Genomic DNA, 13,060 nt, shown 5'->3' with positions numbered 1-13,060 from the left:
TAGATAGATAGATAGATAGATAGATAGATAGATAGATAGATAGATAGATAGATAGATAGATAATTTATGACTGGAGGGAAACCGTGGTGCAACAGCAGCTCACACCAAAACAATAGGTAATTATAATAAGGTAATTAGAATTTAAAAAATGCCGCTATGCAATCCCCTTAAAAATCAAAAGTTAATCAAAACAATAAATGAAAACCGTTGATGAAGAATAATAAATAAGAATGAATAATATGGGCAATGATCAAGAATAATAAAGAATAAAATGACTGCGGAAGACAAAACAATTGAAAGAGAAAAACAAATGCGCATAAGCTTGTACAAATCCTGATGAAGTTAAGGAAGATATTTTATTTTCAGATAATCAGTACGTAGATCTGGCATTAATATCCTTTGCTACTCAAGGTATATATTTTTCCATACGCTATTTTACATTCTTTTCACGAACAGCTGCAAAATGGTCCAGTGAAAATAAATAGATGTAAAGGAGAGAAGCGATTTAAAGAGGTTGTCAGAGGGACAGGGACTTCCAGCACGCCACCCCCTGCGGGTGGGGCTGGCAAATCGAGAACCAGCGGGGGCTTCCTCCAGCCCCTGGACGACACCGTCCTTCATCCGTGGTACATTCACATTCTCCTCCCCATGGACGGAGTTTTGGGAGAAAAGGAATACAATCCCACAGTGCTGGGTAACGCTGCGATTCTCCACAGAGACTTAAAACAGAATGAACAGGGGAATGAAATGAAGTGTTTTCGATTTCCTTGATGACTGATGGTTAAGTTCCAACATCGCGTCAGACGTCGACACCAACTGCTTTTTCACGTCCACCCGTGTAGTCGTCCCTGAACCTAAATGAATTCACTCTATTAAGACAAAAGCGTTGCAGGGTTAACAAGCAGGTTGGAGGCTCGGCGTCCGAATCGAAATGTGTGTAGTGGTTTGAAATACACGCTCTGAATTGAGAAGTGCAGCGCCTGCCTCCATATCCACCGGCAGTGGAATTAAAAGTCAGCATTACACGATTCCATGTCCAATTTGATGGCGCGCCAATAAGCCAAACCGTATTTTGTTGTAGAGTGCTGTGGGTTCCTCATTTAGCGAAGCGGATTGACAGCTTCTGAGCTGCGGTCGGCGAGGGGCAAAGGCGAAATATAATGCCACAGCAGGCTCATCGCCCAACCATAACCTTACGATTTCCATGGCCCATGGACGTAGGCTGGTAGGACGTAGAGCTTGTGTGTTCTTTTCTTTTTCTTTTTAGTCACTTGGTCCGTGAGCTTTAAATAAAAGACTTCTGGTCTCACGGTAAAGTCTCTAATGACTAATTTAATTGTCCACTATTTCTCAAATGTATCATTAAGTAGTCAGTATAAAGGTATTTTAAGTCAATGTTTTAGAAATGATTTGTTTTGAATCCCTTTAAATCATTCATTCTTCCGTGGCACACTTTGTCCTCCACTTATTCCAGAATAACACGTTTTTAAAGCATTTTATTTCTAAAGCAGGTCTGAAAAAACAGTGGCTCGGGTGGTGGGTAAAGGTCAGTGAATGAGTAAATGTGTGTGTGTGTGTGTGTGTGTGTGTGTGTGTGTGTGTGTGTGTGTGTGTGTGTGTGTGTGTGTGTTTGTGTGCGCGTTCAAGGCTGCGAGATGAAAGCAAAAGAAAGACAGAACAGAGAGACAATAGACTCTCACACAGGAAGGAGCGACAAAGGACAACAATCGAATAAGGAAAAGAAAGAATGTCATACGGGGGAGGAGAGGAAACAGGGAGAGGGAGATCTGGAGGAAAGAGAGGGTGCAAGAGAAGGATCATTAACCTCCATTACGCGGGAGAAGCAGAGCGTCGCAGTATCGACCCCCGGGCCTCGGAGAAGCGCATCACTTGATCAATATTTCTCGCAGCCGATATTACAACAAATGACTTCAGAAATCTTTCATCAATCGCCAAGAGCAAATACTCCGGGGAATATACAGTCGAACAGGCCTTGAACACACGCGCGCGCACACACACACACACACACACACACACACACACACACACACACACACACACACACACACAAATGCCCGTTATGCACAGGGATTTTTTTGTTTCATTCAATTAGGATCAGAGGAAAATAAATAAATCTATAATAAAAACAAAGCTTTGACTGGAAAAAAGAGAGCTCTGATCTGAGCGGCGGATCGTGCCCTCCGCTGCGGAGCTGCTCCGCTGAGCGTGATGCTCAGTAATGGTCCGGTCCACTTTAGGGGGGTCTGAAATCGTATTACAAGATTCTTCCAGGCTTGAATATGGGAAAAATATCGTAATGTTTATAATTGCAGGTTAGAAGGATATATAAATGTTTCCAACCCCCGGCCTGTTGTTTTTAACTCTTTTGGGGTGTCCAAAGTCTTAATCAGGGGGGTCAGACCCCCCCCCCCCAATCCGAACCATGCATATACATACAAACACACATCCATATACACACATTCATGTACATCCATACAAGAACACAAACACACATTCCTTTACATACGCACACCTCAATATAAACATGTGTGCATGATAGTACACACACACAGAGAAAGAGGATCTTTTTAAACCTCCTTGAGCCAGAAGATTCAAAGAAAAGAGAGAGCGAGAGAGAGCCAGAGAGCCAGAGAGAGAGAGATTAAAGGGAAGACAGAGCAACATGAAAGGTGGAGGGAGGAAGACGGGGGCTACTGACGGAGGTGAAGACCTCCGTGGTCTGCTGGATGGTGGCTATGCGCGTCCACTTCCACTTCTGGAAGAGCTGCACCCGGGTGGGGTTGTGCAGGGTGGCGGAGGGATGGGTCCGGAAGAAGGTGGGGAAGCGCTGGCGGTTGGAGAGAGCCGGAGAGCTGGAGCCGTACGACAACTGAGGGAGAAAGAAAGAGAGAGGGAGGGGGGGGTTAGGGATGTACCTGCTCCCACTTTTTCAACACCAAGTCCTGAACTTCAGCCTCGATTTTAGTTTTTTAAGTATTCGGTGACCTGGACTTGACAGTGTATTGACTCAGACCCGACCTGGTCTCTGACGCTGTTGACTCACTGTTTACCTCAAGACAGGCTGTGTCCAAAAGGGCAACTTATTTTTCAGATTTCTTGAAATGAATATCAAAATAAAAGAGGAGACTAATGAATAGCCACAGCGATTTCTGTTTCCGATGGTATTCAGCTTGACTTGGCCTGTTCTGTCTTCAGTCTCCAGTCCAGTTTCAGCACCACTGCTCTGGAGTTGGATGCACCACCTTCACGTCTTGGACCTGATTTTACTCCACCCTCACACACACACACACACACACACACACTTGACTCCGGTCTGACTTCAAGTGCTCTCGAATATAACACCAGCTCTAGGTATTGGGTTTTTGAATCAGGAAGGCTTTGATAGCCTGCTTTGACCTGGTATCGGGCAAATAGCACCCCTACTAAATGTGAGCACACAAAGTTGAGTTCACAGTTAAAAAAATACAAATAAAATGTCCAGAGAACCCGTTAAATCTCGCAGACGGTCTACTGGAAGCTGTTCGCTCAAATCAGCTCAGATATAATCAGCGCTGGCAACGGAAAGCTGCTCCCACCACCGCATAACGGCGGAGGTCACCGTTTATCTGGTGGATGGTTCCACGCAGGGTGACACTCATTCAGGCTCTACACATGCTTCCTCTCCTGGGAGAGCCACCAGAGTGACTCAGCGCCTGATAAACCGGTAGAGAAAGGCAGCGTGCGGCCCCGCTCCATTCAACAACGCTCATCTCGGTTCCCCGGCGTTGGCGGCGGCGGAAAGCTGCAAGCAGGGAGAAGGGGAGCTGATGATAGTTGTCACATGTCATGGAGGACATGGAGCCACCCCCCTGCGCCGGTTAGTGACTTCACTCGGACGGAAGAGGATAGAGCGAGCGATGGGTGGTCGGCACCAGACCCAGCCCAGCTCCGGGTGTTCAAGTGAGAAGGGAAAGAGCGAGGGGAACGGTGGATAGATATGGACAGACAGACAGACAGACAGACAGACAGACAGATAGATAGATAGATAGATAGATAGATAGATAGATAGATAGATAGATAGACAGATGACAGACAGGTGGACAGACAGACAGATGATGGATAGACAGACAGACGGACGGATAGATAGATAGACAGACAGATGATAGACAGACAGACAGACAGGTGGACAGACAGACAGATAGATTTCTTGTGATGAGCGCGTGTGTGACATGTGGGAGGCTCCTGGGGCAGAAGACACATAAAAATAAGTGTGTCGCTAAGGAGCTTGTGCCAGCGGTGGCATGCGGTGAAAAAGAGACGGATCTCTTTGTGTGTATGCGCGTGTGTGTGTGTGTGGGTGGGGGGGGCGGACTGTCAGCTCAGTCTGGGGGGGGGGGGTGCAAGGCGTCCTCCCTGACAACCCTATGAGTCAGTCTAGCCCCCCCCCCACGCACACATTTTTTTTTATTTTACTGTGAGATCTGTCACTTGGCAACCGCGGCGGCGGAGCGAGGTAGCAGGGTTGACATGGGGGCCGATGACAAATGACCGAACTCCCTCGGTAACTAGGTCTCCTCACGCACCTGAGCACAGCCGGGAGAAGCTGTGAACGCACTGCTGCAATAGCAGGCACCTTAGTTTGAGATTTTCTAATCTAATTTCTAAAGCACATTCTTATCATTCAGTTCCTTATACGCGTATACTTCCTTGAGTATATTTCTCCATATACATTTAAAACATCCATATATTTGTTTCTGATTGTGTTATTGAATGAAGACGTCTTTCAAACCCAGCAAGTTCCTTACATGTTGCAAGTGAAAATTCTGCTCCAAAATAATACGGACTTTCAGTCTGCGTTCTGTATAAACATTTTTTGTAAAGAGTGCCGTCAATTTAAATGTGTTGAACCTACATTGTACCAGAGACCCAGAGCTGCTGTCGGATTGGCTTATTGATCAAGACCCGTAAATACAAAGAACAAACATATATGTAATACGCAGAAGTAATGCAATACAGTACAAACACATCCCACTGACCAATTGAAACATTTACAGTTGCTCACATTTCCATTATAGTATGGGGCGGTGGCGGTGTAAGCCCGACAGACACAATGAAGGAGGCGCAGACGGAACCTCTATGTAAAGTCGAAGCCGTTTTTTATCGCCTGCCCCGAGGCTTACAACTACCCCGAGCCTGAGGCGTCCAGTCTGAAAATAACCGATGGCTGTGGCCCTTATTCTTTTATTACTACACTTCTCTTTGGTCTTCAGACACTTTTTTTCTCTCGCTTCAACTCGCCACCCAGCGCTCGCCTCCCCCTTCCACACCCGCCCCGGGGACCCGCCCCCCGGGTCACCTGGGCCAATTACCCCCTAGCCTGGACCACTCCCCTCCAATCAGAATAACTTACGCAAATTAGAACAACCCACCAATGAACGTCAACCCCTGTCACCCCTCTTGCCCCGCAGTCATACGCACACAGCGTTGCACAATTCAGAGTTATTTACGGCAGACCACTATAAAAACGTTTTTCATACCATTTAACTGCAAGCCCTTGTTTTACTGTCTGCAGAGACCACAGGACACATTGTGAGACAGTCTAAACAAGATCAACATTTTGTAATGTCATTTTTAAACCAGAAATGAGCAGAAACGACAAAGATTGTTCTTAAATTTTTCACACGACAACTCATAAAAGCATTGGTGCGCCAACTTGTCTGTTAAAAAAGATTGATATCGCCGCTGTTTCCCATACTCTCTCTACGACAACACCGATGCGTCTGGGATGCCTCACCACAAAGCCGGTGGAGCCGGTGAAGAAAAAAACCACGCTCCGCGCCGAGCCCGTACGCTGCGCCAACACGCCCGGTGGATTCCTACCGTAAGAGGGAACTAACTTCACGTTTCTTCGCTTCCAGTGAATGTAGAAAGGTGCATCCATCAAAATCCGGTCTTCCCCACGCCGGTGTTGGCACAAGGACCCTTCACAGCGAAACCACCCCTGTGATCTGATGCCACCATTATGCAACTTCAAACTCAGTTAATGACGTTAGGTGTCCGGGCAAATTTACAAGGCTTTTTTATTTGAAATAAGCGATATGCAGATTCCTTCTAATTGTTAGTGATGACCTTCCAAATGTTTCATATAACTCGATGGCTGTCCTGAGTACTAAGGCACTGTGCTTAACTAGGCCTAGTGGATCAAGAGTGGCTCTAGCAGTATGGGCAGGATATTCATAAACAGATGCATCACAGTGGATCGCATGATGATTTTTATTATTTATCATTATTCCAGGATAATAAAAGAAAACGATTTTTAGCTTATGGGCAAGATGTTCCATGTGAGTTTTGTAGAACAGTCTGCTATCTCACCAAATCCCCAAATATTTGGAACAAATCCAATTTGGTAAGAATTCAATTTTAACACAGCGTGGATGAGAAAGGGAAAACTAGCAGTACGGGTTCTCGCGAGTAGCGCACATGTTCTTTGTTTGGTTAGAGAGAGGACACAGGAATGCATCATTTAGACGCTTTACCTCGACAGTGTTTGCTTCCACCACTGCCGTTAATCCAAAAAGGTGGACTCGACAAAACACCTCTAGGGCTGTGGATATTCCTCTTAGATCCCATTCGAATTTGTTTGTTTTATTATTTTAATATTCTAATATATTTCAAATTTGAATCCTCAAATTTAGCAGGGGAGGCGTAACGCACGATTCCGTTGCTCCGATCGGAGCGATCTTTTCTCCAAACAAAGCAAATAAAAACTCCAGAAGTATTTAGTTTACTCCGTTTCCTGCTGCTGCTCCGCTGCGAAAAGCAGAATCGCAGATCGCTCCTGAAAAGAATCCCGCCCGTGTTTTCACAGTCCGGTGGCAATTGCCCCGGGGCCCTGCACAGCCCACGGACCGGCGGTGGGGAACCTCTGCACTAGAAGACATTCCGTCGGTGAGCGTTGGGTTTATTTCCCACTTTCATCGTCACGTCTGTGGAATTACGGGACATTCTGGTCAAAGGCGCACTCACCAGAGGAAAGGCAGACGCTCGGTGCGCTCATGCGTCTTCGCCAAAGCGGACTTTGCACACATTACCGGGAATATTTCTCATGTGTGTTCACTGTGCAACATACTGGATGATCTTATATTGAACATTATTGCCGATGTGAATTGATTTGCTAATGTTAACCAAAAAATGTATAATAAATTATTTATTAAAAAAAAGAAAATGCACAATCAAATGGCAATTTCGGCATTCGAATGGTGATATTTTTCTATTTTAATTTTGTACCTGCAGCCATAAACACCTTGGTCTGTAAAGACAAGTAAGAGCGCTTCCATAGCTGTGGTTTGTTGCTTTGTTCCGAATGAGGGGTTAAACCGATACTAAGTTGTACAGGATCATTTAACAGTGGACCAAAACTTGTACCAACAGTATCGAAAATGGAGCATCATCAGCGTATATAAAATTGAAATGTGGGTATTGTAGGCATATTATTGAGCGATCAGAGCCAATACACTTGCTATAATTTTATTCTAAATGTTGGCCTGTCCTCAAATAAATTAAGTCCAAAGAGTAGAAATCACTTCTTGTTGGAAGTTACCACTGCCAGCCATCAGTGTAGGGGACAGAGCAGGGCTGGGAATGTGAACAAATGCCCGCCCACAACCATTAGTACATAGCGTGCTTGGTTCACTCCCTGCAATTGGGTCGAATCAGGGTCGAATTGTGTGATCACCACAAGCAAACCGCATGAGGGTTGGCTTGGAAGCCGTCTGAGACCGTCTCTCTCATGTGGCCTCGGACGGATTGTTTTGTTCCGCGCCCGGGTTCGACTACCGCGTTCACACCCGCCAAAACGAACGGCACGGAGGGAGTAAACACACCGGGGTTCGTTTCGGTTCTAAACGGGCTACACGTATGGGCGAGTGCCCTTGATCTCCCTTTGAAACAACAGGATACGTACCACTATGAGGTTCCACATGCGGGCGGCCTCGGCCACCAGGGTGGAGACGCCGCTGCAGCCCGGCATGAGGACGATCTTAATGGGCTCCGTGTACAAAAGGTCATACAGCAACTTGGTGGCTTCCCCAGGGTCGCACTGCAGTAGAGAGAGCAGCGGACAGAGCGAGAGAGGGGAAGGGGAAAGGAAGATGGATGGATGGTTCAATGTATTCACATATTGATTGTTATATCGACGGATGGGTGAATGGACAGATGAATAGATGGGTGGATGGAAAGATGGATGGATGAATGGGTGGGCGGGTAAATGGAATAATTGATGGATTGGATTTGCCACGGAGGGTGAAAGAGGGTGAGGGAAGAGGGTGAGGGAGAAAAGATGAAAGCAGTCCAGGGTGAGGAAGAGACAGATGGCAAGTTGATGGAGAGAGTGAGAGAGAGAGAGAGAGAGAGATAACATAAGAGAGACACAGATGGATGATGGAGTGAAGGAAAAGAAGGAGAGAATTCAATATTGAGGGTGAGAGAGAGAGAGGGAGATAGGGGAGGAAGGTAAGGGAAGAATCAAGAGCAGATGAGAGGAGAGGGTAGACGAGAAGAACAAGTCGAAGAAGAAACAGGGAGCAACCGAGAAAAAAAGGGGAGTCGAAATAGAGAGATGGAAAAATGAGAAATGGGAGAAGGGAACAGATTTAATAATAGTTATCAATAATAAATTTCACATATTCATATCCACAGTCGTTGCTTATCATATCAAACAACACGGCCGACAAAGAGGAGGGGGAGAGAGAGAGAGAGAGAGAGAGAGAGAGAGAGAGAGAGAGAGAGAGAGAGAGAGAGAGAGGGAGAGAGAGAGAGAGAGAGGTAGTGCGAGATAGAGGTGTAGACGGATGCAGGGAAATAAATAGCCACAGTAGGAGCGACAGACACAAATACAGATAAAAAAAGAAGAGAAAGACAAAGAGAGAAATAAAAGCACAAAGAGAAACGGACAAAAAGGGGGAGACAGAAAGCACGGTTGGCAAGATCGAGAGTGAGAATGGGAGATAACTACAGTTTAATAATCCCTTCCATCCTGAATCATCAATGTTCTCATTGCTATTCTTATTGGGGGTCCAGCCCACAGGATCAGATTTTTATTATCGTTTTTCTCCCAGCCTTTTTTCCTGCTTCCAGCCTTTAACCCGCCAAACCAACGGACACGAACGGAGTGTCTTTGGATTCGGGGCGGCTCAGACATTTTGTGGTCCAAGTTTGATCCACATCTATCTATATTGGGAGCAGGAATTTGTGAAAAGACGTTGCCAATCTTGCCGAAGTAGCCGACCAAACGGCCCTTCGTTGGTGGAGCGGGGCGGGCGGCGCTGGCGGAGTGGGGCGCTTTGTGACATCATCATCCAATTTGTTATATATATGAAGGTTGCGGCTGTAGGGGGGCAAGGCGCGCAGTGTGCTGCTGTCTAAACTTGGTAGGAGTAATGCTGCGTTCCATTGGAACTCTGGAAATTTGTTTGAACTGATGCTGCGTTCCATGGGAACTTGGAAACTGTAATTTGTGGCTAACACAACTGAGCTAATATTATTATTATTATTATCATTATTCTTAGTGCCCCTGTCCATACCTGAATTCATTCATTCAACCACCGTATTTATTCATGATTCAACAGTTATTTTGATATTTTATATATATATATATATATATATATATATATATATATATATATACATATTACATTTCCACATTAAATATCATTGTATATGCTGCCTGTCAATTGCACATGTTAACATATTTTTATTTTTGGTGGTTTATGTTTATATTTTATTTGTATGTTATGTACATAGTTTTATGTCAATATTTTTCTTGAATTTTGCTTTACTTCTTTTTCAATATTATTTACTCTTGTTCTGCAAGGACAAATAGTGATTGAAAAGTCAAATTCCTGATTTTTGGTAATTATCACCTTTAATGTATGTTTGAAGTATGTTTTATGCTATGGCAATTGATCCTTCGTCGCGCCAATAAAGGCAGAGAGCGAGATACAGAAAAAGGTACAGAGAGAAAGCCGACAAATCCAAGCGGACAATAGGCAGACAAAACAAGGAGGGGGCAGTAAAAATTGCCGCCATCACAATTCATTACAGGCTTCCGACGAAACTTCCATCAGAACGGCCTGTCGAGGTGGGGAGGGTGCAGCCGCAGTGATCCATCATAACCACACTGTCAGCCAGATCACTGCCAGACTGTCACTGTGGCAGCTCCCATCACAGCACACACACACACACACACACACACCCCACACACACACACACACACACACACACACACACACACACACACACACACACACACACACACACACACACACACACACACACACACACACACACACACACACACACACACACACACACACACACACACACACACACACACACACACACACACACACACACACACACCTAAACCAGCCTGACAGATCTAATGATGATTCAGAGAGGAGGAGATGCGGTCCTCCCAAAACATGCACATAAATAGTCCAGACACACACACACACACACACACACACACACACACACACACACACACACACACACACACACACACACACACACACACACACACACACACACACACTTGTACACCCACATGCACACACACATGCACACACACAAATAAGCCAGGACCCGGCTGAGTGTCGCACACAATCAGAGTGTTGCGGCGTGGCCGACAGTGGCCTAACAATGGATACGGTTCCTAATTGGTGGCTTTGGTCCGCGGGAGATGTGTCTGTGAAGGGCTCTGATATTTTTTCCGACATCCAGAAGCCACGTGGGGAATCGCAAAGCCCGACTGTGGTGAAATGCGTTTCATTTTCCTGAAGACCTGGATCAGGTTGGATTACGGCAGTGTTTGCCATAGTAAGATAATGTCAAAATAAATGCTTGACCAAGTATCTATCTGTTCTGCCATTGCAAATGACAGTTTTCTTTACGACTGGCTATTTGCATTCCTCGATACTGAGTTGCCTTTTTCAAAACTCGTCACACAGTTGACACAACAGCAGTCCATCTGGACCAAACTGTGGATCATTTTTCAATGCTTTGACACAAAATGCATACAAATACAAAATTCATGAATTATTTTCTCACTCAAAATCAACCACCAGCAAAACTCTATTTATCTACAACCCATTTTGCAGATGTTTACAGACTCTGCTCAAAACTGTTAAATTCTAGTTCAGAACCTAACATAAAGCAAAACTGAATTAGACAGTAATATGCTCCCGTAAAATACCATACGGTACTACAGTAATACCGTATTGAAATATACTCAAAATATATCGATGATTTACTATAATGTAAATTAGACCAACCACAGCTGGTTCCCATTTTAGCTGAAGAGCTACCCGGGTGCAAGAGAGGACAGAAGGTGTGATGTGGATGAGAAGACAGGGTTCACTGCTCTATATCTATATCTGTGTCCATTGGTAGATTACGTTTATGTATAAAGGAGATACACTGTAGTTTCATTTTGTGTATTTTGGAATTACTCTATGAAAATAAATGGCAAAAATAAAGCATATTCAAGCATTTCTGAATCTTTTCGGTAACAGGTACTACTAAAGTACATACAGTGAAGAGGCACCGTTCTTGTTTTGTAATGGAATGTTGGTTTATGTAGAAAAAAAAATCGAAATGATCCATCTCGTAACGCTCCCTGGTGTTAGTGTTTTTTAGCTCATTGTGTTAAGAGTGACAAAGTGTTCCTGTTCGGGAGAACCAGTTTTAGGGTAGAATGAGGTGGTTTTAAGATACGTACTGCATAAAGGGTTTTGGTCGTTTTACTGAATACTGGTTGTGAGTTGAACTGTTGTGGCGAGCTGCGCGTTGGTAAAGAGAACTGTGTGTAAGCAATTGTAAAAAAACCTGTAAGAACAGTAGATTCACAGCGAAGCCGAGTAAGGGAGGTGAATGCCTTCCAAAACCAAAGGTACGTTGAGGTGTGCGATATGACGATATATATTGTAAGACGATCATATATATATTTTTTTATACCGTTTCTATCTCTGTGTCGCAAATCAGCGGACAGAACTGCTTTACAGAAATATTTTTGGTCGCATGCTTTACGTTATCTGCACGTGGGAGCGAGAAACAAAACATGGAGGAAGGCGGCCCTTACTCACAGACCAATCACGGTGCACCAAGCTTAACAACAAAGAAAATAATAATAATAACTTTTTGTGTGTTGATGAAAAACAGTCGTGTTTCCTCGCTAAACATCAACTTGTGTTTGATAAGGAAGTCTCAAACTGCTCGACGCCACCGTTTGTGGATTATGACGCGACAAAATAAGGCGAGGGTGACAACCGAGCCGAACCCAAGCTGCTTTTTGTTTGCCGATCGCGTTTTAGTTCAAGGGTTTAGTGAATTCGGTTGAATTACATCGTCACTTATTTTGCCTCTCCTGTGATATTGCGAGCCCAAACAAGCGCCTTCACCCGCTGTGCACATCACAAAAAGGCTTAGCCATGTGTTTTTTTAATATAATAAACTATTTATTAATTGAATATACAGAAAACGTGCTATATCACGATATTTACCGTTATCAAAATATTTAATAACTCATATCGGGATGGAAGCTTTTGGCCATATAGCACAGCCCTACATGTAGGTGTTGGAGGTCTGTCATCAAACAGCCTCCCCAGGGTCGTCCCTCTTTCCACCTCCCTGCACCCTGTCAGCGCCTGGATGACGTCCCGTCAATTTCACATACTGCGCACAGCGCCGATGTGCACCTGCATACAGAGTGCACAGGGCTATCGCTACCACACACAATGCATTACAGTAGCTGGCGCCGCGCGCACACAAACACGCCAGACAGGAGCGTGCCCGTACATGAACTCACGAGAGTGCATCGGCATTCATGCACGCGTCGACTGCCGCCGCAGCTGGCCTTGCCGCTGCTATTCCCTAAGCCAATAATCAGCGCCCATGTTAACACGCTTATGATGGCTTTCCAATCAGCCAGGCCCTGCTTGCGGGAGCCTCCTGGGGAGTGGAGGACTCCCAGCAGAAGAATGGTACAAGACATTGGCTCTTC

At 45.0% G+C, this 13,060-nt stretch overlaps 1 protein-coding gene across 1 annotated transcript in view; it reads right to left on the bottom strand.

The window, feature by feature from the left end:
* The window catches only part of gabbr1a (gamma-aminobutyric acid (GABA) B receptor, 1a), a gene marked incomplete at its 3' end in the record, with an annotated part of 73,547 nt that overhangs the window by 37,566 nt on the left and 22,921 nt on the right, over positions 1-13,060 (bottom strand). The window contains exons 8-9 of the mRNA XM_080005605.1: positions 7,964-8,098; positions 2,720-2,890 (exon numbers count right to left, since the gene is read on the bottom strand). Coding sequence (XP_079861731.1) covers positions 2,720-2,890; positions 7,964-8,098 — 306 coding nt within the window. The remainder of the gene's footprint in view (positions 1-2,719; positions 2,891-7,963; positions 8,099-13,060) is intronic.

The sequence above is a fragment of the Zeus faber genome (assembly GCF_960531495.2).
Source record: "Zeus faber genome assembly, chromosome: 8".
NCBI classification, from domain to species: Eukaryota; Metazoa; Chordata; class Actinopteri; order Zeiformes; family Zeidae; genus Zeus; species Zeus faber.
This window is presented reverse-complemented; position numbering and strand designations above follow the sequence as displayed.